Source organism: Macrobrachium rosenbergii, chromosome 30, assembly GCF_040412425.1.
Source record: "Macrobrachium rosenbergii isolate ZJJX-2024 chromosome 30, ASM4041242v1, whole genome shotgun sequence".
Taxonomy (NCBI): domain Eukaryota; kingdom Metazoa; phylum Arthropoda; class Malacostraca; order Decapoda; family Palaemonidae; genus Macrobrachium; species Macrobrachium rosenbergii.
Window position 1 is genome coordinate 27,527,463 of NC_089770.1, and position 18,106 is coordinate 27,545,568.

Consider the following 18,106-nt stretch of genomic DNA (forward strand, 5'->3'; position numbering starts at 1 on the left):
TATCACTTGCAGTGCCTAACAACCTTCAACAATCGAGTGCGTAGCAAGCAACGAGAAGTACACCGCAAGCCTAAAGTTCAAAGCAGAGATTGCTGGTTTCAAGCTCTTGAGGAGATGTATGGTGAAATCAGCTTGGGAGTTGCAGAAGGTAAAAATATTTCAAGCTGAAAGACCTGAGGGAGGGACTAGATGAGGCATTGGTAAAACGTGGATATGAGGCAAGTTATGTTCATCACACTCGACTAAAAGAGGCCATTATTGGTCGTTTTCCTGGGATTAGAGCGGAGACTGAGGGAAAAAAAAATGTGCTGTTTGTTTTTCCTGACTCTATGAAGGACATTATGAAAGCTGCAAGTACTGGCACTGCAGAAAGCGATTCCTGGATCCTAGCTAAAGCTGCAGCTATTATTCGCAAAGAGATTGAAGATGGACCTTTGTGGAATTTCAGTGGGGAGTTTGAAGACAACTGCCAAGAGAAGACCATTCCTCCAGCTTTGACATTCTTTCTTCGGATGGCTCTTGAAGGACCTGCATTGAAGCGTGAACAGAGCCAGTCAGTATTAACTATTGGTCAACTGATGATTTATAACTGCTTGTCAAAAAGGGCAATATCTAACAAGAGCAAACCCGTAAACTTCCATTGACTACTTTTCTTGGTCTTTACTGCCATTCACAATTCAGGAACAAGGAATTTATCAACTTTCTTAATAATATTGGCCTCTCTGACAACTACAAAAAAGTAATTCAGCATGAAAGACTAGTAGTCTCCGCTCTGTCCAAGAAATGCCTTTTATTTCAACTCTAGCATTTGTTTGAGAATGATAGATCAATTGCTATTTTTTAGTGCATCATGATTGATGTGCTGATAGTTGAAAAATAGTTAGATAAGTAATTGGAACATTCGTATTTCTTCATAGGTTCGAACCATGGACACAGATGTGGCAGTTGTCTTATGCAGACAAATGATCAACCTACCTCCTGATGTTGAAGTTTGGCTTGTGATGGGAAAAGGAAATAATGTAACCCAACTCTGTATAAATGATGTTATAGAATTTTTAGGTCCACCTATAGCACGTGCACTCCCATTTTTTCATGCATTCACCGGATGTGACAAGGTGTCTGCATTTTTTGGAAAAGGAAAGGTAATGGCTTGGAACACATGGACAAATTTAGGTGAGGAATTCATTGAAGTAATGGGTAGTTTAACATCTAATGACCTCAGACCTATTAATTCAGAGGATCAAGCCTTTAAAACACTCCAAAAATTCACATGTAAGTTGTATGACCTAAACACTGACTTGGAAGACGTCAATATACTAAGAGAAGCAATGTTCTGTCGAAAGACCCAGAGAGTTGAGTGCCTTCTGCCAACTCGAGATGCTTCACTACTCCATTCCAACAGATCTCTCTACCAAGCCTATATTTGGGCCAGAAGTGACTGCCTATTACTGAATATGCCCTCACCAGCAGATTATGGGTGGAAGACGGATGCAGACTCCAAATCATGGATTCCTCGGTGGACATCACAGCCCCCCTTTTCTCCACCACAACATTGCAAGTGCAAAAAACCTGCAGTTCTTGCATCTGCAAAAAGTCTTCTCTGTCCTGGACTCGACTTTGCAGTTGTTCCTGTTATGAATAACTTAATAACTAGTGAATCTTAGAGACATCGCAGTGCGCAATATGAGAAGACGATAACCTATTATTATCGATAGTTTTAAAGCTGGAAGCATCCAAAAAAATTGAAATACAAATATTTTAAACTATCCTCAACCTTTCACGATTTAATTTTGAATGTGATTTTGATATAGCATCCAGTGTTTTTATGACAAGAATTCTGTCAATATGCTAGCATTCTATATTAATATTTCGTTATTATCGTCAGCATTTTTAGTATGTATATATGCTATAATGTTTCACATTGCTTGATTGCACAGATTTTTCTAATTCCTGAAATGGAATATATATATATATATATATATATATATATATATATATATATATATATATATATATATATATATATATATATATATATATATATATATATATATATATATATATATATATATATATATATATATAATATATATATATATATATATATATATTCTTTTTCATAATTTCTAAATATATTTTGGAAGATTCTTTTTCATAAATTAAAGAAAAACAGACCAAAGAAATTTTGTGTTGTTTGTTAGATAATTTTATTTTGTACTTCTAAAATGTCTTGTTTAACTTTGTTTCATCAAATTTGCACTTTTAAGAGATCATACTATCATTCAATAACTGAATCTTCAATCAGAAAAAATAGAGAGATTTTTTTATCCATTATCTGTCTTTAAATAAATAAGAGTCCTGATGGATAAAATTAGTTCTATTCTTTTCTTTTCTCAGAAAATGGGATCATTTGGAGACCAAAACCACATTTCTAGGCCTTCTGAAGGCTGAAATATAGCTACTTATCGCCAAATGACCTTTATGACCTGGCTGACCTTGACCCTGACCTTGAAACTTTTGCCCTTTAGGACCAAAATGTTTCTATTACCAAAAAATACTACTGTTCCAAGTTTCATGTTTTTTCCACATTTGCGGCAACTTTGCAGTTTTTCCCGACTGTAAAAGCCCAGATTTTATTTTCACTCTAGTTTTCTTACAACTTGTCAGGTTGCTACTGTGTGGTTGGTAATTATTCCCTCAACTAGACTATATTAGACCTTGTCCTATTTTATAAGGTAGCAGATCAATTTAAAAGACAATTTTGGCATTTTTTTAGATCCCCAAGGCTATAATAGTCAGAGGTGTCTGACCTTCAGAATCTTTGCACGTTCATACAATAATCAAGATCCTTTATTTTATACACTCCAGTTTACAATAAATCATTTGTTAGTTTTCTTTTCCAAATCCATGTTATTCTAATCTTCACCTCTGTTATTTCTTATTTTGATTTCAACAAATTATATTTCATACATTCATTTCATACATTTTAAACTTGTAAAAGATTTCAAGAAGTCATAAGTCGTAATAATTCAGTGAAGCATAATGCAATATGCAGTGCAGAAGTCAAACAGCAGTAGCACCTATTCATCCCAATACAGCAGAAAACTAGGTTCACTTACCATAGTCCCTCAGTTCTCTGCATTCTCCTCATCCTCAGCTCGACATGTAACAGCACCCCTGCACCCAAGGTATATGTGTAATGTATATACAATTCATAGAAATATTTAAAAACAGCTCTACAATGGTTAGTAACATTACACGGGCATAAAGAAGTGTTGGTAACACTGCTTACAGGCATAAACAGGCTGAGAAAGGGTTTTAGGGGGTAGGAGGCCATGAAAATAGTTCCTCAGGTGTTGGGGGGGTGGGAATACCAGGCAGGATAGGAGGAAAGCAGTTGGCAATGCTGCGCAGAAGAGAGAAAGGGTTATTGGGAAGGTGGGTGTCTGGGAAGACCATGCAGGATTGGTGGAGAGGGGTAGGCAAGCATTTGACTTCTAAAGAGCTTTCTTTTTTTGTCAAAAAAAACTGTTTTATGTTTTTTCTCATTTTTTAAAGGATATTAACTTGTGATAAAATAATCCCCTGCAATGCAAGAGAGTGAGAGAGCTTTTGCAATTGTTCTTCACTTAGAAGCACATCACCTAACACATCATCATTAATTACTTTGTTTACCACTTTTAATTAACTGGTACAGATATGTCATCAGTTTCATAGCATATGGTAGAAGGTGCATGTGTTGGCAAGCACTCGAGTATTTTGCAATCTTTCCTGCTATTGGCGGAAAGCATTCGTCATAACATGTCATTGTGGTGTTTTGCTTTTTAATGACTGATAGACATACGTATCATGAACTCAGTAACAAAGAGCATTTCCTTCTTTGTCTTGTCTCACATGACCTGCTGCTTTTTGGTTTGCGAGTGTTTACCAAGTGATTCTTTTTGAGCAACACATGGCTTTTGTCGCAATGCCTGCAAATTGGTCTGTGCATGGTATCTTGAAAGTATGTGGCATTACCCAATCAACCTTTTAGGATATCAAGAATGCCAAGGACAAGCTGAAGAAATACACAATGGACTTTGAGAAGAAGACATCCTAGAGTCAGGTCCTGAAGGTGATGGAAAAACACTGTCATGAGGACATTGAACAGTCGACGTTGAGCTGGTTTCAACACCAAAGGGTGGTTGGCATGGTTGGCTTGCACGTTTGCAGTGTTGATTTGAAGGCTGCAGCTACAAAGTTTGCAGGCCTGCATGGGGTTGTGGACTTTAAGGTGTCTGAAGGCTGGCTGTTTCAGTTCAAGATTTAGCATGAACTTTCAAACAAGAAGTGTCATGGAAAAAGTTTTGGATTCTTCTGAGGAGGTAATAGAGGAGTTATGGTAGACGTTGCAAGACTTGATGAAAAAGAAGGGTTTGGTTTTGGCCAAATACACAAAACTTGTCTATTCTGTTTTCCTTACCTATTAATGCCTTGGCTGACAAGAAGAAAAAGAATTTATCCAGTCAAAAGTTTTTCCAGCACTGCATGTCTGTTTTGTTATGTGCAAATGTTTTTGGTAGCCCTCATTGCAAACTACTGATAATTGCATACATGAAGCAACCACATGTCCTGAATAGGTTAATATATAGGCTCTTGGTGGTTGGGCATCATTCAGTGAAGGCCTGATTCACTTCCAAGACTAGCCAATTGGTTCCATATCACTTTTGTAAGGAGGTGGTTCGTCATCAGGTGAAGGCTTTGCTTCTCGTAAACAAAGCACTTATGCATCCTACCACAACCGGTTGGGGATGGAGGCTATATTAAGGTCATGTATTACCTCCTAATACACAGGGGAATAGACACTGGAGGATATTAGAAGGTATTTGCTGAAGTCTACCATCTACAGCTTCATAGATGCCAGGAGGGACATCACTGTACAGGCCATAGAGGAAGCGTGGAACTGTATCCTTGAGGGAGAGGAGGGCATGATGAACATCCAGAGGTCTGAAGTTGACGATTTTCATGCCCAACTCGTAAAGGGAGGTGACAGCGTTCCCAAAGATAGCATATGGAATTGGCTGGATGACAGCAGTGGTGTCTCTGGTTCCAAGTTTGTCCGACAGCAAGATAGCTCCGGCAGTTGCTGCTGGTGACGAGGAAGTCCCTGAAGAAGATGACAGGGAAGAGGCTGTTTCACAATGAGCTCCTTCATACAAGCACATGCACAGTCTTTGTTATGTTTATTGGGATCATGGAGAACCCCAACATTGACCCTAATGACTCCCCCAGGGCCTTGGACTTCACTGTGGAAGTGCATTTATACAGTGTATCTTGTTACAGTTATGGGAAAATAGTCCCACTAATTGCCTTTTGCATAAAGTTTTCAGTTTAAACCGTGGTGGCTGTTGTCTATTTATAAGCATATTTAGTGTTTATGGTTATGTGTTATTGACAAGGTAGGGGGAGTAAGGGTCCGGAGTTGACGTTTTACTTCTATTGAGAGTTTTATTCAACCTTATCTGGATTTTTAATCTATCAGGCAGATTATGGCTCTGTTATTGCAGATATGGGAGAGATTACTGTATTTTCTTGGGACGAAATAATTCCTTTATTTAACTGAAAAAAATTTTTCTTGTAGAACGACATTTTTATTTACTAGTAATGCTTAACATTGTCTACCCGAATATTATTACAGATTGCCGTGCATTCGACCACAAACATAAATACTCACACATACACATTTACATATATATACATATATATATATATATATATATATATATATATATATATATATATATATATATATATATATATATATAGAGAGAGAGTGTGTAGAAGAGAGATACAGAGTGAAATAGAAATTAATACTTCGACTGTATGTCCACAGCCATTTCCCAGATTACCAGCAAATTGTTACCAACAGTGCCCTGAGTGCTTCAAAGACGTCTCTCTGCCTTGAGATTGCAGTGTTGCAGGCCCTGCTTTGTTGATGAATAATAATTCATAAGTTGACAGTTATTATTTCTGCATTATGGCCAGGCTAAGCACTTGTGAACAATAAATGCTGTCGTCAGTGGCATTGACTTTATGGTTAATTTTTCTGTTTATTGTTTTAAGGGACATAAATTCTTTATAATCTGTTTTTCTTTAGGGGGGGGTTACAAAAACATTCAGTTGTGTCCCTCATATAGATGCATATAGGAAATGAACCAAAAGCACTTGACTTATCATTTAGTTAGTAGGATGTTCAGAACAAAACACAATGTGAGTTGTGAATAAACTAAATAAAAATTAAGACATAAGTTGAATTTATGTGTAACTGGTCATCATCATCGTAGTGATAATTGTATCATCTACTTGATGCTGATTGATCAATGGTTACCTCCATGAATTATTTAGTTATTGCCGTGACTAAGTTGTGTTGTTGAAAACTACTTACTTACACAAGGCTGGAGAGATGATTTGAGGGATTGGTTCTTAGAGTTACTGTGTTTGTGGGAAGGGGTCAGAATCAGATTTGTTGTTGCCGGTAAATGTGGTTGAATGTAAAAGTAATTATTTTGGGTTGGAGTAGAATTACACTAATGAAGATTGAGCTTCAGGATGTATAACACTTAAAGGAAGCTCTAGTGGCAGTTATCAGGGTGTTGTCTGTGATATCTGTGGCAGATATAAATCTTCAATGGGCTGGAGTAGAATAACGTAGTATTTCATAGTACCTTCAAAGTGCACTTTTTTAAACATGGAACAGCAACCTCTTCCACATACAGTCTGTGCAAGCTAGCTATGTCAGTTATATCAACAGCATCATCGTCAAGGCATGTGACAAAGCCAAACTCAATAAAATCCGAGGGAGTCTTGAAAAATGTAGTGCCCTGTCCTGCACATAATAATCCAGTGACAGAGGAGGCTTCCCTTATTTGGTGGGTTTGTTATGCAAATTAACACCTCACCTGGCAGTGTAAATCGATATCAAAGATTCTAATATAGAAACAAATCCACATTACCATGCATAACTGGGGATTTGTTTCTCATTTTCAAGACTCGTACTACTATGAGTATTATTCAAAGATTCTAATCTAGTCATTTGCAGGGATAGATGCAGCTTTTGGCCTGAACACTTTATGTTGTACTTTCAGTCTCATATGAGCAATAAACATAAAGAGGATGACGTATCTTGTGTGACATTATAACTGGATATGACACACCTTATAATACTGACCAATCCATTAACTTGTAATTTATTGCGAGTGCACGAGAGTCAAACCATCTTATGAGGCATTTATGATGGCCTGCAATTACATCCAAGACCCATATATCAGTATGACCAGACTGTAGCTGTCAAAGAAGTTGTCCTGCAATGTTCAAAGGGCTTCCTTTAGAAGACACTATGTAGACCTGTATCATTTTACTTCAGCCCAGCATAGCTTCATATCTGCCATAGACATCTCAGAGACCCCTGATAATTGCCACTTGCACATCCTCAAGGCTCTTCCAGTCCTGAAACTTGATCACTCTTCAGTGTAACCCATCAAGTATCTCTGCTTCAACTCAGTGTACAAACATCTCTGATACAATCAATAATACCAACCAACAGTGGCAATAATGATTCTGACTCCCACCCTATGAACACAACAATCCCAAGAACAAAACCTTCAAGAACAAAGCCTAGTCCAGGGATACCCAAAGACCATATAGTCTATGGTTGCCATCAAAGATTTAAAGTCAGGTCAGTTGCAGCAATTAAAAATGGTCATTACCAAATGGTTCATATGAATGAAAGGACAAGTTCCAGTTATATATGACCAATTAGCATCAGGATAACCCTGATATAGCTATTGTAAGGCCAATAACTGCCAAATGATGAATAAGTTGTGACCTAGCATCTAACAACAGCATATAAATCACCCTCATACCCATTTTGATTTGATTCATTCCCACCTTTCATTGTGGTTTTCTGTCAGCATGTCCTTTTGTGAAAGGATGGAGCATTATAGGTCATTGTTATTATTTTATTCACTGTGTGTATTAAAGAAAATCATGCCGATTGTGTCTCTAATCCCGTTAAAGAATAACTTGTAAATGAATGTTAGACAGGTTTTAATCAGTCTTCATCTTGAGGAAAGGGGAATTATCAATAAAATGTATGAAGTTCACTAAAAATGCTGCTACGGCAGAGATTGTTCCTAACGAATCATGTCTAAAAGTGGGTCTCTTACCCAAGTGTACATTAAGAGTTTCATGTTAACACAGATGACGGAGTCCGCTGAATCATATTTCTGTATTTTCATTTGACTTACCCAAAAGGATTTGTTCTTGGATGAGAGGGAAAACTGTAACAAGGTAAAGTTAGGTATGTTGAACAATTTGCACTGTCGAGTTTGAGAAGACTACCGGGAACGAATGTGAAGTAAAGAGTATTAAGCAATGCAGCTGGTATGGCATCCTCTACTCAGTAGTTGAAGGCACATCCAGTTGACGCATGAAATATATTTTATCCAGGCTAGTTAGAGTTAGATTAAATCAAAAGGTTGACCTGGCATAAGACATGGGACATGGAGTGTCTGGTGCAAGCAGCGATAAGTCAGAGATCCGAGAACTAAAGAAGTGATCATGTAAGTTAAGATAAAAAGAGTAAGTTTTGAAAGATTTGTTGAAATCAGAAAGTAGGTCGGTTATTCTGAGGTTTTAGGCCGCAACGTACTTTATAAATCTGAGATAGGATTAATGTTAGCATTTATTATTTGTTTCAAAATTTAAAGCCTTAAAACTTTGCAATGAAAGCACACGTGTTCATTCTTATTATCCACATGTTCATTCACATTGTTTTCACATGGGTATAAACTGCTTCTGACTCTGCATCGATATGTGGATTCACTTCAAAATTTTACTTGCCACCCTTTACTGTTTACTGACACATGGTTATTATTTATTTTTCAGTTAAGAAATGTTTTGTGGATTCACTTCTAAAATATTAATCAGTGAGTCTTTTTTTGGATCATTTAGTTTGCCAACTATGAAAACGCTTTAAAAGAAAACCAGCCACGATTTCTATGAATCAATTTTAATGCAAAAAAGTTTTTCATCGGCATCTCAGTAATGACATAGTGAACAACAAAATATTTATCCTAATAATGCTCTAAAATTATTATTATTACAATTTCCTGAAAATATTTAAGAACCATGTTTTGTGAATGCCATTTCACTTCTCTAAAATATCGTTGGGGATTATTTGGCAATTTGTTTCTGTTCATTTGGCAATTTGATTCTTATACTGGAGATAGAAGAGAAAGATGGGGTTAAATAAGTAATAAAATTCAGCTTCACATAAATTGATGTTTCTTTTTCATAGTTTACATGCTCTAATTGCGAAATACTAATGCGTTCAACTTGAAATGGAAATTAACTTTTAAAACAGAAGGACACATCACCTTACTCACTGGCCCAGTACTCATTAATTTCCAAATCTGATAGGCATTCACTTTCTGCCCCAACTGACCCAGTGAGACCCACTATTTCTTTGGACTGTAAACATCTTTTCATTCAGACAGTAGTTTGGTGTGATGTAACTCGCTGAATACTCGTTGACTTACTGACCAGAGTCCCTTGCTTAACTGACTTATCGACTGTTAGAATGACTGCCCTATCTTGAATACCCAAGAAGCTTACTCGCTCAAACACACTACTGAGTCCAGGTTTATCCATTCACTCAGAAATATGGAGTTCAATTAACTATTGACTGTCACTCAGTCAGTCAAACCAGTCATATGGAGCTTACTTAACTGCTAACTGTCACTCAGTCAGTCACATCACTCACATGGAGCTCACTTAACTGTTAACTGTCACTCTGTCAGTCACATCATTCATATGGAGCTCACTTAAGCTGTTAACAGCTCAGTGGTCTGTAAAACAGTCACATAATTATATGGAGCCCACTTAACAGATGAATGTTTCTCAGTCAGTCAATTCAGTCAAGTGGAGCTCACTTAATTGCTAACTGTCACTCTGTCAGTCACATCAGTCATATGGAGCTCATTTAACTGTTAACTGTCACTGTCAGTTACCCACATGGAGCTCACTTAACTGCTGACTGTCTCTCAGTTAATCACACCAGTCAAATGGAGCTCACTTAACTGCTAAATGTAACACAGTCAGTCACATCAGTCATATAGAGCTAAGTGAACTGCTAACTTGCTGAATTTGAATGACGTGTATGTTTGCCCAGTCAATCAGTTAAATTAAAGTTTTTGCCTATGTTCACTAGATTCTGATTTTACTGATTTTCTCAGGTTCCCCTGACTGACAAAACACCATAAAACTCATCCAAGAGCGAAGCTTTGGAATTATCCTCCTGTCCCCTGTGTTTCTTCCTTTACAAGGCGAGACTAGTGCTACAGTATCTTAATGATTTATCATAACAATCAAATATTGCTTATATGAATAGACGCAAACTTTATTTGACTGTTACCGTGAATATGCAAGCATATACATATGAAAATACGCATATACCATAGATTCATAATATATATATTCATAATACATAATGTATATGCCTACTTACACTGGTGATTATCTAAAAGTGTTTATATACATTTCACACTCAAATATATATTTTTATATTCATATTATAATTACTGAAAGCTGTTTTGTGATTACTGCAAAACAAGGTCAATATGTTGACAATCTGTTATGGAGGTCAATGTACATTCTTAATTGTCTGGAAAATCTATATAAATACAAGAAAATATAATACATCTCTAGGTAATATACATACTCATGCATATTAGGCATCTTTCCATTATTTGCACTACCAAAATACGGAGATCTAAATGGTCTTCAGCAATTAAACTAATACATTACTTATATAAAAAAAATCTAATAGCACGCACTGTCTTCTGGAGAACATGGAGAATGATACAAACCTTCCATTTTTATTCATTTGAATCTCTCACGATGTTTTTTGGTAATTACCTGCTCGACCTGCATGATATTTCTGGGCTTCTGGAACTCTTCCTGGAAAAAAAATTGTAAATTTTATTGATTCTTATCAAAGAAAGATAGACATGTGAGGTTAATAGTCAACTGAAAGGCTTACCGAGTAATGTGGACCTTAACAATGTTCTGACAAGGTAATGTGCAAACAAAATATATGCTCTTCGGTAATACAGCCTTCTTTACAAGACGTACTGATGACATGAGCTGATTTTTTACACACATTCATCACTGTCACAAACACATACACACAGATATATATACTCGTATATATTACTAAAAAGGACCTCATTCAAACTGGATGGTATCAAATGGAGCTTGTAACTTTTTCTGAATAAATACTCCATTTTGATACCATCCAGTTTAAGTGAGGTCCTTTAGTAATTCTACTAATGCACAGAACAATTGTGTAATTGATAAAGTTGATATATATATATATATATATATATATATATATATATATATATATATATATATATATATATATATATATATATATATATATAAGGTACTCATTGCATCTGTATCAATTCTAACATGCTTTTTCTAGGTTTATGTCACAATGTCAGATAACAGATAATAAAAACATTCGTTCATTCGCTGTAAGTCCATGTACACCACTTACAGCTTCCCTTCCTTTACTGTTAAATTTCTCACAAAACTGTTTCATGGGAAACCACTGTCATTTCTTTCACTTTTATAATTATACACAGGAAAATCAACTTATTTGCTTGTCATATTTTACGTGAGAGAGTGGCTGTATCACTTCTAACCTTATCCACAGAACGCCTGTACAGAAGACGGTCCTGTGCAGTGGCGAGTCTAGCTACACGATGCCGTATGGCTTCTTTGTGCTCTTCTGTATCCTTTACAGCCTCCTGTGACCCATTAACTCGCCCCTGCAAAAGGTTCTGGACTATTCCCACTTGAATGATAGAGTCCTCGAGGGCGTCAGATACTTCCGTCTTTTCTGAAGAGGTCATCCTACCAACAATGATTTGTAAGACTCGGGAGAAAGCTGACATCCTACAGGTCACAGCATCCATGGCATCGTGGAGGGCTGTTCTGCTTTCAAATTCCTGTTGAAGGTGACAAAAGAGTTTTAGCAAATCACCTTGAAAAGAAGCATATCAATTCTAAATGGGAATTTATCAAAAACAATAGTAGCATGATATGAAAATTTGTAAATTAAGGATAATATGGAATTGGAGTTATAGTCTGTCTAGATAGCAATTTCGGATTTTACCCAGATGTTGGACAGCAAGAAATCACAAACTAGAGAGAGATAAGCTGTTGAATCGGTTATTCGCATTATTTACCCTTGATTGTATAACATCTTACTTCCTTTCTGTATTTTCATAAATTAATTAAATACTCATGTATGCTGAAGGTTAAGGCAGGTTTCTTGTTCTCTAAAATAGAAAGTTCATTAGAGCATACAGAGATCATGCTTAATTTGGATTGCTATGCCAGTCTTGCTTCTGCTTAAATGCAGGTTCTTCTTCCTCTAAAAATAGATCTCCACTAATGTCTTTTGTAGTAGCTGAGCTTAATATATACTGGCACACCGCTCTGAGTTGTAGAGGAATAAACCTTCCTTACCTGTTCTAGAGTCATTGCATGACTAACACTGTCATTCAGCAGTGCCCAAAATATTTGCATTAAGGTTCCAGTTTTTGTAACGCCATGGCAATAAGGCCCGTGTGTAACAACAATATGACCAATGCTGCTGCTGCTGGAGTTTGAAGATGTCACCAACTTTAACAATTCCTCCAGTTCAGTAATAAGAAGATTTGTTAAAGAGAGAGCATCTTTTGCACTCTTCAGGTTTCCCTTCAGATTGACTAGGCGGTAGATAGCTGACTGGAGGTCACGGAACTCTTGAATGAGCTGGTTTTGAATGTCACTTAAAGTCAGGTTACTTAAGCTCAAAATATCCTGCATCTTAGTTTCTGGAACAGAGAAGGGTGTGGTTTGCACCTCAGATATGGTATATTCATGAAAGAATAATCTCTAAGAATAAGTGTCTTCCCAGCTTTGTACATGCCTATCTAATATTAAAAAGTAATTCTGCTTGGAAAAAAGTTTAACATTTCATGATATTTGACCCCTAAGAAAACCTATAGATTACATATTGTGAATGCAGATAACTTTGTATAAACTTCAAGAATCACAATTTTAAAAATATGTTATTCAGCAAAATGTTAATGCCATCTCACCTGTCCCTCTGCGACTTCTAGAATGCTTTTCAGACCCTTTAACAGGAACGCTGTAGGTTTCTTTTATATAATTCAGTCTAGTTTTAAGCTCTTCCAGCTTAACATTGACAGAAGCCTCAGCCATCTGCAAAACGTTCTGGAAATCTTCGTATTCTTTCTGATCAGTAGCATTCTCACTTTCTCCCCCAGTCACCACCTCTTTAAGGGCATCAGAGTAACACTCCAATTTTTTCACAGTATCTTCAAGGCCTCTGGCACTGTCGTTTGTGATGATTCTATCTACTGTACTTGCAAACTGCTGTATGATATGTTTTCCAGTTCGTAATGCACTACCCTTTACATGAGGGAGTTGGCATTTCAACTTGCTGCTGAAGAATAACTTCACCTGTAGGAGATAAATGATTGATTTGTTGTACATATGTCAGTCAAACCTACTTTGTAATGGTATTTTCTTCAAAATTCAATAAATAGTAGATGTTGCTATGTCACAGGAGAGGATGAAATAATCGAATAAATGGGTAGATAACCACCAAATGTAAACTGAATGGTGTATTGATAATAGGATTGACAGCCTCAATAACTTGCCAACAGTCTAACTGACCCACTGGTCATTTGATTAATAGCTTTGAGGAAAGACCAGTTCACATTGCTACGAACTAACTATTTGGTTGACCACCTGAACAATTAACTCATCGAATTAAACGACTCACGACAACCTATTTGACAGTCTAACCCATTTCCTGAGTTAGAGTTTGGCTGACTGGAAGACTAGTTGAACAACAACAGTACCCGGTGTTATCGCCTTAATAATTTGGTAGATTAGATCTGCAACTATCTACCAGTCTGTTAAATGGTCCAATGGACTAACCGACTGTTCACATAAGTCAGAAATGTCAGAATCTCTCAGCTTAGGTTTGTCTGCCTAGCATTGCATCCGAAAAATCTTATTGGATTTGCAGAGATTAGTTTTGTTTCATTATATTTTAACAGATAGATAGATAGATATGAAAAAGGACAAAAGTTTGATAACGAAGTTACCTTTCTCTGTTCCCATATCGCAGGTGTTTTCCCTCTGCTTCTTTCCAAGTAAATAAATAATAAACATCATCGCATAGTACAAAAAAAAACCTACAAAAAAGAAACAAATAAAGGCAGAAATTGTTTGTGTAACTGACAGTTTTGCAACACAAGTCTCTTTTTTTACGTGGGGGTGGGGAAGGGACTTTCATTTATGATATGTCACAGATGTGAAAGCTGTCCAACCTTTACCTACATTGTAATGTTTTCAGTCTGTTTCCTGTTACTAAAACGTCGTTGCTATATTGCGTAACAAAAATTATAAAACGCATATTATTAGGAAATAAATTAATTGGACTAAATGTACGGTATAGTCCTTATCTAGTACCCAGAATGAAGACTATGTTTAAGTAGCCTGCCAGATCAATAGTTCAGTAGCAAACAGGCAGACAAAGAAAGAGAACCGGTTTTCATCATTTTATTTGTCTGGACAAGTTATTGTTTCTAGTTATCGCGCGTTGTTCAGTGGAGAGAGAGAGAGAGAGAGAGAGAGAGAGAGAGAGAGAGAGAGATACACTTCTCCATAAAAACACTAGCGTAAGTAATCATTTTCCATTCTGTTTGTGATGATTTATACATTTCAGTAGTTTGCTCTGGTGTCATCTGTTAAATGATTTTGATTCATTTTTATTTATTTATTAATTACTTTTTTTCTGTTTTAGTAAGTGGGATCTCTTCTTTCTGTATTTCCCTTTACCTCCTCTTACTTCTTCCTAATGAACACCATATTCTTTGGAAGCTTGAATTTCAAGTCAATGGCTTGTTCCATATGAATAGGTTTCATTTTCTGAATAATAATAATAATAATAATAATAATAATAATAATAATAATAATAATAATAATAATAATAATAATAATAATAATAATAATAATAATAATAATAATAATAATACTGGTTATCCTTTTCTAGTTTCTCATGATACTTGCAAGAAAACTTAGTCACGAAATTCTTTTAATTACTGAATTCGAAACTTTATTAAATCACATAATTTTGGTGAAGCTAAAGATTTTCAGTATTTCTCCTCCCCCTCCTATTATTATTATTATTATTATTATTATTATTATTATTATTATTATTATTATTATTATTATTATTATTATTATTATTATTATGTTGTGGCTAAAGATGAACCAAGAGTAGGGTTCGAAAGCTCTTATAAATTTTACACGAGCCTTAAACAATTATATTATTGTGGACCCTCCAGAACATTTTAATCAATGTTCAAACTTTTATAAACCTATTGTTACTTAATTGCTAACAATACATTTAATGTAAATCCTCATAAAACACAAGATTGAAGTCGAAGTCACTTAATAAAGCAACCTTTGATTACCCACCGGAAGACCCTGGGAGAGTTTCCAGTTGTAAATCTTTCATATTGTGCTATATATTTTTGCTAAATATATAGCAATTACCACTTTTAGAGAAGTAATAAAACAAACGACCTTTTTTCCAGTAAAAAGAATACAAGGAAGTCTCATACCGATCTTGATTCAAGGATGCGGGCAGACTCATTACGAATTGCATTCATGACATCAAGCAGCACCTGACTTGTCGCGTTCAGCCAATGGAGATTATCAGCTACTTCTCTTTCTTCCGGCATCCGAACCTCTGGTCGAAATTGTGAGGCACTGACCGTTACCTCTGAAATTGAAATAACATGGAATTGATCTCTCTCTCTCTCTCTCTCTCTCTCTCTCTCTCTCTCTCTTTCTCTCTCTCTCTCTCTCTCTCTCTTGAGTTAGAAAGAGAAGAGCATATATCTCTCTCTCTCTTGAGTTAGAAAAAGAGAAGAGCATATATATATATATATATATATATATATATATATATATATATATATATATATATATATATATATATATATATATATATATATATATATATATATATATATATAATCAACATATATAGTTACTAACAGGACCTCATTCAAACTTGATCGTGTCTAGTGGAGATATTTATTCAGAAAAAGTTACAAGCTTTCAAGGAAAAACAGTCCTCATTATCAAGTAATTGTACTAATGCACAGAACAATTGTGTAGGTGATAAAGTTAATATATATATATATATATATATATATTATATATATATATATATATATATATATATATATATATATATATATATATATATATATATATATGCGTGTGTGTGTGTGAGTGTATCCGTGTGTGTATTCAGATAGATAGACTGCGAAGAGGTAATCCTTAATCCTTACCTAGATGAGACCATTATCATTATTCTCTCTCTCTCTCTCTCTCTCTCTCTCTCTCTCTCTCTCTCTCTCTCTCTCTCTCTCTCTCTCCATATAGTGTTGATACACTCACGCATTCGTACTAACCATCTTCAACTGATATTGTGACAGAGAGAAAGAGCGCATTATTCCTCGTTCAGTTGTACATGATAGTACACATCGGTAAGCACCTGTACTAACTAACAGCTGTTGCCAAAGACATCTGTAGCAGTACGTCGCTCAGAACCTTGACTCTCTTAAGGTCAGGTTTTTACAGCAAAGAATTTGCAGGTAGTTCATAAAATATCTGAATTAATGCTGAACACTCAAGTGTATGAATATCACGGCGGTAGTCGGAAGAGCAACAATGACAGCAGAGCCCGTGGCGGCATCAGTAAAAACATTCACCGTAATAATAGTGGCTGTCGCAGCAGCCTCGATCACCAGTGGTTACCTGCTGACAGTACATCTCTAATGTCATGATCACCCGCATCATCATCATCATCCTTCACAGGTGTTCCACCTTGAATCTTACATTGTCTTGTTCTGTTATCCATTCACCTCTGTGTGAATGAACGCTTATCCGTCGCTTTGCTGTTGTCATAAAGGAGGCCTCCCTGGCCCTTCGAAGCACTGATATGACCTGTGCTGGATCTCTGCTGAACTCTGCTTTACTCCTCTTTAATCTCCTTCTGACAGAACTTGTCATAATTTTCTGTACATTACTTAGCAACTGTTCCCTGGAATATGATTTCATTTTTTTTTTTAGTTTTCTGTCAAAGAAAACTATTGGGCCCTCTTATTCTGTCCGTCCGCACTTTCCTGTCCGCACTTTTTCTGTCCTCCCTCAGCTTTTAAAAATTTCTGAGGCTAGAGGGCTGCAATTTGGTATGTTGATCATCCACCCCCCAATCATCAAACATACCAAATTGCAGCCCTCTAGCTTCAGTAGTTTTTATTTTATTGAAGGTTAAATTTAGTCATAATCATGCGTCTGGCAACGATATAGGACAGGCCACCACCGGGCCGTGGTTAAAGTTTCATGGGCCATGGCTCATACAGCATTATACACTGTGCAGAAAAATCGATTACGCAGAAGAAACTTAGGCTCATTTTTTACTTGTTTGTTAAAAACAACACCTAACTGCGTTTTTCTTCTACTCAAGATGTACTTTTAGCCAATCATTTTATATCGTTTGCCATATGCTAGGTGTTCTTATTTACCCATTTGTGTAATGAAAACAAATTCTTTTAAAATTTAAATCCTCTAATGACTCTTAAATGTCATTCGGCTTCAGTGAAGCTTTCTTAAAGAATGTTACGTAGCTCTGATAAATGCACCAATGGAGGTCAAACGTTGTACTTGCACCTGATATAAAATCCTCTCTCTCTCTCTCTCTCTCTCTCTCTCTCTCTCTCTCTCTCTCTCTCTCTCTCTCTCTATGTTTGATAAAATGCGAAATTTGTAAAACTTACCAGGAAAGCAACTTGCAAATCTCTCAATCGATGAATATATAACCAGAAACCAGAGAATCGCCGGAAGTAAGCCACTCATCCCAAGCCTTGGCCTACAGAACTCTACAAACATCTTTGTT

General features: G+C 36.1%; 1 protein-coding gene across 1 annotated transcript; it reads right to left on the bottom strand.

Annotated features, from left to right (window-relative positions):
* Nucleotides 1-10,568: 10,568 nt before the first annotated feature.
* LOC136854785 (uncharacterized) lies at nucleotides 10,569-15,883 on the bottom strand. Its single transcript, XM_067131354.1, has 5 exons — nucleotides 15,759-15,883; nucleotides 13,197-13,581; nucleotides 12,580-12,929; nucleotides 11,751-12,056; nucleotides 10,569-10,998 (listed from the first exon to the last, which is right to left on the bottom strand). The coding sequence occupies exons 1-5, from the start codon at nucleotides 15,876-15,878 to the stop codon at nucleotides 10,921-10,923; spliced, it is 1,239 nt and encodes a 412-aa protein (XP_066987455.1). The 5' UTR covers nucleotides 15,879-15,883; the 3' UTR covers nucleotides 10,569-10,920.
* Nucleotides 15,884-18,106: the final 2,223 nt, after the last annotated feature.

What these genes read in the sequence shown, in the direction of transcription:
- LOC136854785 (XM_067131354.1), bottom strand. Translation starts at nt 15,878, where the DNA reads ATGCCGGAAGAAAGAGAAGTAGCTGATAATCTCCATTGGCTGAACGCG. An exon ending in GCATCCTTGAATCAAGATCG is followed by an intron (nt 13,582 to 15,758) that starts GTATGAGACTTC and finishes TATCTCCTACAG; the next exon opens with GTGAAGTTATTCTTCAGCAG. An exon ending in ACAGGCGTTCTGTGGATAAG is followed by an intron (nt 10,999 to 11,750) that starts GTTAGAAGTGAT and finishes TTTTTTTTCCAG; the next exon opens with GAAGAGTTCCAGAAGCCCAG.